Raw genomic sequence first — 10,734 nt, 5'->3', positions numbered from 1 at the left:
ACACCAAATTTATAGAGGTAGTTAATGTAGTGATGGTGGTAATATATAAAAGAAAGGTTGTATATAAGGATATAGTATAGGGAGGAAGAACGTTATGAAGACAGATATGAATCAATTTTAATCTCAAGGTTTAAGGGAAGATAAAGAGTGTATACACCTACGCCATTGTGATCGATTCTGAGCCATGTCACCTAGAGTCTCCAACCATTGGTTACGATAGTCACGTGGACTTCTAGGGATCAGTCCTATAGTACGTATCACCAGGACGTCAAACAAAAATACACAAAGGTATATATATTTGGAAGTTTATCATAACAAAAATAATCTTCTTTTTATCGTGTTACAATGGTTCGCATTTGTTTTTTTCGTAAACGTTTTATTTTTGCAGGATTTGTTATCTATAAAATATTGTATAACAATTGAAGTGTATTAACAACTAACCGGTACAACAATTTCTGAACGACGTTCATTTTCTAGTTTCCGTTGACGTTTTTCTTCTTCTTTTAAACGTTTAGCTTTTTTTAATTCATCTTTTGCTTTTTTTCGTTCAATTGATTCATTACGAATTTTTTTTATTTCTGATTCAATTTTTCTACGAGTCTGAAATGAGGTACGTATACCTTTGTCCTTCTTAATTGCACTATGTCTAAATGAATAAATGTATGAAAAATAACATTTTCATCACAAAATTAGGAAAGAGTACAATGAGTTTGCTTTTTTGATTTGATACACTATATGACTGAATTTTTTTGGCCCCCAAATGCCCTGGTACGGCCGAGAGTGGGGAGAGTCTGCTCTCCCTCTCCAAATGCTCTAATATGGCCATAAGTATATAGCTACTACTAGGGAAGTCCTACTCTTTGCCTTCTCGCGTCGGGGGTGTTTACGAAATTGAGAGGAAGAATAGCGAATGTCCGGTGCTTTAACCGAGTTGGTGGACACGGAAATCCACCTAGGGGAGTTGGAAAACCCTGATTCCAAACCAATGGTGCACATGGGCTCCAGTATCCTGAAGGAACAAATGGCGTATTGACCAATTGTTGGTTACCGGTTACCATGGGACTGCATCTCCTCACGATGCTCCACTGCCTTGTGGGTCAGACCTTTAGGTCAAAGGCTCCGGGTGCGGTCCCCTAAGAAGACCACCTGCTTCGATTTGGGTACCTGAGCAGTATGATAGCCCTCACACAAATCGAATGAGATTTGTGCGGCGCATATGTATCTGGCACCCGTTTGTACCAATATTTATGTGTTTAAATAAATAATTGACTGAAATTTCAGCATTGAATTCAACTAAAAAGTTTTGTTAGTACTAGCTGGAACTACTTTAGTGAAAATTAGTACGTGTACAGTAAGTCCTAAATAAATTTAAATCGCTAACGAATTGATTTTAGTTTGTCAAGATAATAAATAAATTAACAGTAATAACAACGTAAGGTTAAGTCTAAAACGCAAAAAAATTCATACAATTAGTTCTTTTTATTTAAATTTATACAGCTCTCGTTATCATCCTTACTTCATTAAAATGCGAAATCCCAAAAGAAAGTATAAAAAGAATGGAGAATGATAATCACCAGTTCTCGATATGACATAAAGAGTACATATTCATACACTTTGTGGATTAATTTTTCTGTAAGGGCTGTTTCTTTTCGACTGTATTATTTCCTATCTCTTCATAATTACATTTCCTTACTAATGTGTGGAGCATAGTTATTTCAATATTTATATCCTAAACAAGAATAAAAGTCCGGTGATAACACTTGACTACTCAGACAGAAGTTTGTGAAGTGGGGCTTCTACATTCGACACAGTGGTTGATAGTTAATTGCTTTAGCTATTAACTGCCTTCACAATAATTACAATACATATATGCTGAGTCTTCAAACATAAGATTTCGGTATTGTATTGATACAATACTTAGATAATCACATCTATTTAATTACCATATAATGATGTTTTTATAAGTCAATAAACAGTCATAAACTTGTCCAGGAACATTTTGTTACAAAATTCTTTAGGATTTTCTGGCCAAAATCAACATCTACTGAGGTACGTAGCGTATATAAACAAACCAATCAAAGAAAGATTTTTAAGTATTTATTGTATTTATGTTAGCTTTACTTTGTCATGGACAATGTTTTTAGTTTGGTGATCTATCTAATGACACGAAGCAATAAACATGTTTTTGTCATTCAAAAAAGCTGATAATAACAGGGGTCTTGGGAAGAAATTTGATCTAGTTTAGAACATGTTTCGCATTTAAAAGAGTAAGATTTATTGGATTGATCTGTATCAACGCATATTTCAGAAATAAAGAATAGAGCATATGATCATGCAGACCACTTTATTTATTCAGGTAGTAGGGTAATTGACGGGAAATTCATGAGCAAGATCTAGACAAAAAGCTGTTTAGTACTCACTAGTCTACACTACTTAAGAGCTGGTTGATTCATTTATATCCCTATCAAGCTTTAGGTAAGTAACACAGAAATTCTGTTTCGGCTGCGATATATGCTTATTCAAAGATATCTGGTCGCTTTTGATATTTTTTCAAATAGTGAATACAATGATTAACTAAAGAGACTAAGTGCTAATTTTTCAGGAAAAATGAACAGTTTGCTATGCAGCATTATAAATCTCCACCCAATTAGGCAGTTGGGAAACACAATGGGCATACCAAGTAACTACATACGATAACGTGAGAAATATGATCAAAGATAAGAATGAATGGATTAAGATTTAGTAGCAGTTTACGAAATGAGTGGATCCGGTTCGAATTGTGGATTAACGTTCAGACTTTATGGGTGAACTTCTCGGATTGAAGGTTATGAAAGTGCTGGAACTGATTGTTTTGTCCCACCAAGCAAGTTACTAAAAACTTATTAACACCAATCTAAAAAGCAATGGAAGCCAAGAACCAGAACCAACCTCTTGACTTTTAGTTATTGATACGTTTACGCATTTTGGTATTTAGGACCTTCGAACCAACAGCGTATACACTACTGTTAGAATTTAATAGCCAATTTTTGTCACATCGATGAACACCTGTCACCGCCCCGGATATACTTGAATTTGTTAGTCACACCATTGTTCTCGAAAGGAAAAATCGCCACTAATCGAATAGCTTTGATTTACTTGTGTAAACTAGTAGTTAAATAATACAAATATGTTTAGAAACTACCAATCATTTCTACAATATTGTGATAAAATGAATTGCTTCGCAATATGATGCAACTAAGGGTTAATAAATACTCAGATGACCAATCGGAACCATATCGTGGACCGATTTTATTAATTTAAACGAGTTTTACAATAACCCCATTGAGAAAAGTTTAGTGACCAGTCCAGTGACTAAGAAAATGGGGGGAATCAAGCAGAAAGCAATATATAAGCCGACAAAAATGTTAGCGGGTAACTCTCCGTATTTAAGAACAAAAGAAAACGAATTTTACGAGGGATAAAAAACGATAGCAGTCCCAGACAACTGAAAACTGAAACAGAATGGGGAAAATAGCAATCAGAACTACAGAATAATGAAGCACTTAATGCTAGCAGATAAATGATGGAAGTTTTGGTATAACCATGATCGTTTCTTAACGACGTCACTAAATCATCAACTGGTAGTTTCAAGCATCTCGTGAGCTCTAACTAAACCAAAAGTTTCCCTAAACATTTTGGGGATTTCCCCCAAAAATTAGGCATTATCCTCAGGTCTGTGGAAATCTCGTGGGTTTTGTGCCATCTCCTTAAAATTTTTCAGAGGTTTTCTATTGCAGTTTTCCTAAAATTTACCCAAAACGGACAAAACTTTCCCCAAAATAGGTTGATTGAGTTAAATCCACTTTACATCAACTGGCACAAAGTCATGAGAAAAGAGATGGTAGGACATTTGAAACATGATAAGTTTAGTGTTGCTCAAGCAAAAAGTGTGCTTACTTTGCAGTACGAACTGTTTTCCAAGTACGGCCTGACTTTGGCTTCCCCCTAACTGTACAATTCATCTTGGATAAGCCGCGCGCGTTTTGAAAACTCCTAAAAACGTAGAATAACTGTAAAGTGAGAGTTAGGTACAAGAAATGTTTAAGACCGATCACTGAGTGCTGTCCGTTCTCATTTTTCAACTCACGTCTATCTGATATATTGAAGTTGGGAGGAATACATGGTATTTCACTAGCTATATGCTTAAAACTAATTCACTCATCAATTATGGTTCCCGAAGCCATATTCTTGCACTTGAGCCTCTCTGAAAAGGAAGGCTTAGTTCAAATTTGATCCTCCGCCTCAGCGTACTCGAAATCTCACCTGGTCCACTTGTAACATAGTCCTTACCCAAGGCCAATGTAGCGGCACATAAGTCCCCAAAATCAGTAGCTCTGTAAGTCTTCGACATTGGATGCTGACCGCATTAGTTTTATTGGACTCACCTAGCTGAAGGCGCTCGGTCATGCATCCGCACCAGATCACGAGTGGGAACGTTGAGCTCAACGTCCTTTGCAATCACTAGCCAGCCTAGATCAGTCGATTCTCGATATATTGATGGTCTTTCAAATATATCTCCCAACCTCCTCGCTTCTGACTTTTGATTTCACTGGGTGAGCACGATCCAATTATAGGTGTTGCTGGTTAATGTGTTGTCAAACTGCAATACTTGTGGCAAGGTCATTGACAAGCTCGACGTGGCCTGGTACATCAACCCATAAACTATAAGTTTGTTCCATTTCAGAACTTCATAAATCAGTGCTTTACATTACTTTTCATATGTTGTGATATTTTCTCGTATATTTGAATAATTTTCTCTCGTTCATCCCTATACTTTGAATTCGCCATGACGGAACAGCCTCCTAAGCTACTTAAGGTCAAGACACTTACACCACCCTCGTTTCAGCTAATGCCCTAATGGCCGGACAATATCAAAGCTTAGTTCTGTTACGCAGAGAAAAACCCTAAACGACTAAGGATGAAATTACGGAATTATGTCATACACTTACATGTTATCTTAGATTTCGTGATGACCGCAAACGGTCACATACCGCACGAAGAAGCACCTCACATAGGCAATCTGTCATCAGACCACGAGAGACGGATAACCCCGACTGCTGATGGTATCATAACCAGTATGGAAATTACTTCATAAACTACAGAAAACCCTGCATTTATCCGAACCCATAATCGACCGACACGATAAACAATTCGGGAAACTTCACAGCTGGCACGCGTTAATGACAGCCGTAGCCGACGAACGCAGCCGTCTGTTATGCGTCACAAAAGTTCGCCACCTCGTCGATATTGGCGCAGAAGTTAGCGTTCTTCCTGCGAATTCTAACCACCGGCTTCACGAAGCAGTTTTAAACTTATAGGCGTCAAACGGAAAGCTAGTCGCCACATATGGTAAAAGGTACGTTTACCTTAACGTCTGTTTACGTGAACCCATTCACTGGATCTTCATTCTTGCAGATTTTTCTCTGCCAATCATTGGTATAGGCCTCCTCCAACACTACAATCTACTCATCGATACGAGCAAACGGAGGCTAGTGGGCGGAAACAATAAATTGTCTGTTTGCTCAACTTTTCCGGTTGCAGGCTATCTCCAGTCACAATTAGGCACACAATAGATCGATTCTATCAACCATTAATCGATAAGCACTCTGGGGTATAAACCACGCAACCGAAATTGCTGTGCGTAATCAGAAATGTTACACATCACATCACGACCACAGGACCACCTGTATTCTCGAAAGCATGCCGAATGGCTCCCGAAAAGCTGAGGTTGGCCGAAAAGGAATTCGACCGTCAACGAGTCCATGGACATCGCTTTTGGACATGGTCCCTAAAAAGGACATCAAAGACTGGTGTCCAACTAGTGACTCTCGGCGTTTGAACGAGAAAACCATTCACGATCGTTACCCGGTGCCCCATATTCACGGTTTGACAGCTGCATTGATATGCATAACTGTCTTTTGGCAAATCGACTACGTTAAAGCTTATAACAAAATCCCTATGGATGCTGAGCATATTCCAAAAACCGCCATCATCACTTCCTTCAGACTCAACGAAATTTGTGAATGCCTTTCAACCTAGGAAATGCTGCCCAGACTTCCTAGAGGTTCAACGATGACGTTTTCCGAGGTCTCAACTTCGTACATGCGTATGTTGATGACTGCTTGATAGCAAGTCCGGACAGAGAATCCCATTTCCAGCATCCATACACTGTGTTCGAACGACTGCAAAGGCATGGCATTACTGTAAACATTCAGAAACGCCAAATCTGAACTGACTCCCTAGATTTCCCAGGACACGCTTTTGATTGTCAAGGCATCCGACCTCTGAAAAGCAAAGTGGCGGCCATTCTGGATTACCCAGAACCGACCACAATTAGGCAATTACACACATTTAACAGCGTTTTGACTTTCTTTAGACAGTTCATACCGAAACGCGCATCCCTTAAGAAACTACTAACTGACTAACTTCGTGGAAACGCAAAATCCATCAATTAGGACGACACCGCAAGAAAAGCATTCTCCACAATTAAGGAACTTATCTCAAAAGCAACCATGCTGGCACATGAGGACATCCGAGCACCATCATCCGGTTAGGGCTGCAAAAAATACCAACAACATCAAGTAAATGGGAGTTCCTTCTTGTATATTTCTCCTCATTTTACTATTTCCACGAGCACCTTGTTGACTTACCATTATTTTATCTCATTACCCATTGCCTTATCTATGACTTTTGTGTTCCTAAACTTTTCTGCCTATTATTGTGGACATTTCTTTGCTAGCACACTCTTATAGATGCTTGTACTTGATTTGGGAATACGTAATTTATACAATAGTCAGTTAAAGCATTGCATCGATGCCTTACCCACAGTCCATAGTTTGTAACCGCTTGATAATCTTGTAAATTTTATTTATAGTGATGGTGTTTTTCAACAGGATATGAAACATAGAGCTTCGAGCGAAACAATACTTTATCTAAACATAAACTGAGGTGAGATCAACATCATAAAGAGAAAGAGGGTGGAGTTACTGACCACCAAGCATTGATGGTGAGCCCGGTGACTTTAACCCATCTATGTTTGTGGTGAAGAATATTCTGTGTTTCAAGCTCTTTATCACTGAGGATGACGCAATAAATCGGAACTACTGAGGCTCAATTCCTATGCTCACCGCTCAGAATTATGTTTCCAGTGTTATGTTGGGTTCACTATTCTACTAAGATAATCTGTAACATACTAACTCAGACGTTTACATTATAACCTGTTGACTGGCATCAGATGAAAAGAGGTGAATTATAAAAAAATAGTAGGTAATGAAAGATATGGCCATTAGGGTTTATTAACCCTGTGCATTTTTCCAATGCACTTTCAATTCTACTGAGCAGCTTCTCCGATTCTAACTTCGATTTTCCTTCTATCATTTGAACCTGTTCTACCATGTGACACATCACGAGTCATTTTTCTTTATTGCTGTATTCTCTTATCACAAGAGTCTAACCACATTTCTCTCTGGTAACAGCAGATAGTGTGATTTTTATCTACTAATATTTCATATCTTTGTCTTTCCCACTAAAAACCGCTAAGCATTGTTGAGGGTTCACATCAAAATGTCTTGCTGCCATTAGGTTTTCCTTTTTCAGCACCACACTCCCAGTTCATAGTTTTGGAGCGTTTTACGCCTGAAACAAACTTAATGAATGTGTCTTTCATGATCGCAGTTCATACCAAGAGTCCTTGATAGTTAATTATGAACTTTAAAACAATTACACAGCAATAATGCTTAGCACAGTCTCAGTTCTAATGTTGGGGTATTGGTTCTGACCACACGACACTCAGAGCTGAACATAAGACAACTGATAAAAGTTACATTCAACATTTAACGCAGAGAAAAAAGTAAATGATGATGAATACGAGGATAATTGGTGGAGATGTCATGACTCGGCCATATGGGCGTCGTACCTCAACGTAATATCTTGCTTTTTGTACTGAACATATTACTCTCTTCTTAACCCAAATGTGTTCTTCAGAATTATTAGACATCATATTTCCGATTTACACGACACGACGAGTCAGAACAGACAATGCTGTGACTTCCACACAAGATCGTATATACTATGTAATCACATCACAAGATATCTACAACTTTCAGATTAGGTCCATCATTATGGTAGCCAAGATAAATGTACTAATATCGATATAAATTACGATACTACACCAACTCACAAATGCAGAAATTTGACGTGATGTGTGTTCCCTAAGGTTACAACGTGTACTCTATGCCATTGTTGAAACAGATCATAAAAACTGCACTCATAGTATATTACTAACACACAAACATAATTTTCAACTCCCTGATACAACTTGAGGAATGTACTATCTTTTATTTTCACTGATTTAATCCACTTAACAAACCTGCCTGAGAAACATTTTATCTGTTAACCAATGTTTTGAATTATTGATCATGTCCGTAGAAATGGCGTGTACCCGTCCTATCAGAAAAATACATATTATTCACTTATTTGCTAAGGAGTTAAAGACAGCACTCTTGCCAATTAAAGATCGGCATTTAGAAGTTAGCAGTTCAGGAATCGATATCTTGATGAAATTGTGCGAACTATTTTCAAGTGTTATTCGCTCAGATAATAATCATAGACCCCGTTTACATCTTTCCCTTATACATCTACAGGTAGATCGAGGTGCAGATATATTGGGATCGAAACATACAAGCGAAAGAACAAAAGCTCTACAATATCCCACCAATCAAATACAAAATGTGACGTACAGGTTGGAATAGTGGAAGAACAAGTAGTAATAATAGAATGATACTATCGATTATTGTCGTGCTGATACTACTGTACATAGGAATTATACTGATTAAATTGTTATTTTTATAAGTAGTATGGCACTTATTGGAAGTAATGATTAAAAAAATCCAGAGTTGTATATAATTGAACTCTTGCAACTAATAACTACAAAATTGTTTACTTCAGCAAATAATTAAAGTGTATGAATTCATTTAAGCCTGGTACAAATCAAAGACACAAAGCAACTCTTGCACATTCACAATCTCCAATAGCATCAGAGATATGCGATAAAATTAAACCAGTTACATACCACAGAAAAGTTTACATAAAATTCAGTACACTAACAAAGTAAATATAGAAAGTCATACAAAACAGGTGAATGAGAGTACAAATGAATATTCCAGATCAGATGTTGTTCAGGAGAAATGGCTAAGATGAACCTTTATTGAATCAATTACATTCAAATACTAAAATGTAGTTTGACTTTTCTGTTTTCGGAATGTATATTTTTGAAGTTGATAATGGAGTATCCGTTGACAAATGTGGATGTGAAGGATAAATTATTCTTGGTGTAACTGGTGAACAAAATGGAGTAAGATCCAAAAGATGATTCTCCATTAAATCTTTTAGTATTATCACAATGAATGATGAAAATCCTTTTGCCTTTCGCGTAAATGCTTCTATTTGACTCGAAGATTCCTAAAATTAAATCATTCAAACAATTTATAAACTTGGCTATTGAACAGTTTTAAAAACCACTTGATTTACTCTAAAATTCAGTACACGCCAGTGAAATAAAGTTCATAATGACGAAGTTTCTTTGCTTAAAATAACAGAAATAAATATTTCCTAACTTTAACATCCACCTACAAAGGCATGGTAGTTAGGATTCATCAAATAATAGAAGTATGAAGCATCAACGTAGTTTGAAAACTAATAGATAGGATGAAAGGAATGAATTTCAAATACTTTGATGATCAGAACTGTGTTTAGTTTGAATGGAGTCAACAGTGGTGCACTTAACAACAAACTATGCAGTAAAGATATCCTAAGGAAACTATCCCTACTGAGCACAGTAATCAGATACTATCTAAATGAGGAGATGATCAAAAGATTAGTTGCAAAAATAAGATGACGTTTATCCAACCACTTATCATTACAATCTATCTAACATGTAAAACTACTTAAACGACCATGAGATGAGTTCTGCCTACACTGTGTCAAAAAGCTGTGTTCCTTGAAACTGATAGACTCGTTTCATGGGCTACGTTCGTGAAAGTCATGGTCGGACATTATTTTATGTCTGTTGCTTCAAGTCCTCATGTTGAATAGCGATAATGAATGAAGGAACAGCATCTTCCTTAATTTCTTCATGAAATAACCACCTGGAATAAGTAAACTTATTAAAACAAGTGTTTCAACATAGTGAATAATGAATCTTTAGCTAAACAACTCCAAACAAGTTGTTCACTGACATGAGTTTCTCACCCAATATTGTCAAATATCTTATGGATGCATATACCAATATCGTTATGTAACGAATAGATGATGACTGAATTCAACATCAGGAAATGAATCAACAGAGTTGAAGAATCACTTATCTCTCATGGAATTTATCATGGTAACTATTAATGAATAATACAATTGTTGAATCTGAATATTCCTTATGAACATTAATTCAATGTGGTTAAGTGGAAAAACTACCTAAGAAAAAGTGAACTTTGAAATCACTTACTTCACCAAAACTTATCCGCTCCATTGCTCCCCATTTCATACTATGATCTTGACTTCTCAGTTGTGTTAGAGAACTAGGTATGGGGTATTGTTTAATGGTGTCTACTTCTTTTTTGATCGGTTTAATCCCTTCTGGGCTTATTGTGTGACCGAGAAATTCTAAAGTTTGAACACCGAAAACACACTTACTGAATTCCGTAT

At 36.8% G+C, this 10,734-nt stretch overlaps 2 protein-coding genes across 2 annotated transcripts in view; both read right to left on the bottom strand.

Annotated features, from left to right (window-relative positions):
- Nucleotides 1-279: 279 nt before the first annotated feature.
- Nucleotides 280-4,006, bottom strand: Smp_052500 (hypothetical protein). The gene is made up of 3 exons (XM_018797466.1): nucleotides 3,937-4,006; nucleotides 442-646; nucleotides 280-398 (listed from the first exon to the last, which is right to left on the bottom strand). Exons 1-3 carry the CDS (start codon nucleotides 3,999-4,001, stop codon nucleotides 333-335), a joined length of 336 nt encoding a protein of 111 aa, XP_018652505.1. The 5' UTR covers nucleotides 4,002-4,006; the 3' UTR covers nucleotides 280-332.
- Nucleotides 4,007-9,259: 5,253 nt separating this feature from the next.
- The window catches only part of Smp_052510 (putative alpha-amylase), a gene marked incomplete at both ends in the record, with an annotated part of 7,044 nt that continues 5,569 nt past the window's right edge, over nucleotides 9,260-10,734 (bottom strand). The window contains one exon of the mRNA XM_018797465.1: nucleotides 9,260-9,498. Coding sequence (XP_018652504.1) covers nucleotides 9,260-9,498 — 239 coding nt within the window. The remainder of the gene's footprint in view (nucleotides 9,499-10,734) is intronic.

This window comes from Schistosoma mansoni, chromosome 4 (assembly GCF_000237925.1).
Source record: "Schistosoma mansoni strain Puerto Rico chromosome 4, complete genome".
In the NCBI taxonomy this organism is placed as follows: Eukaryota; Metazoa; Platyhelminthes; class Trematoda; order Strigeidida; family Schistosomatidae; genus Schistosoma; species Schistosoma mansoni.
The sequence above is the reverse complement of the archived record's forward strand: the minus strand, read 5'-3'. Positions and strand labels throughout refer to the sequence as shown.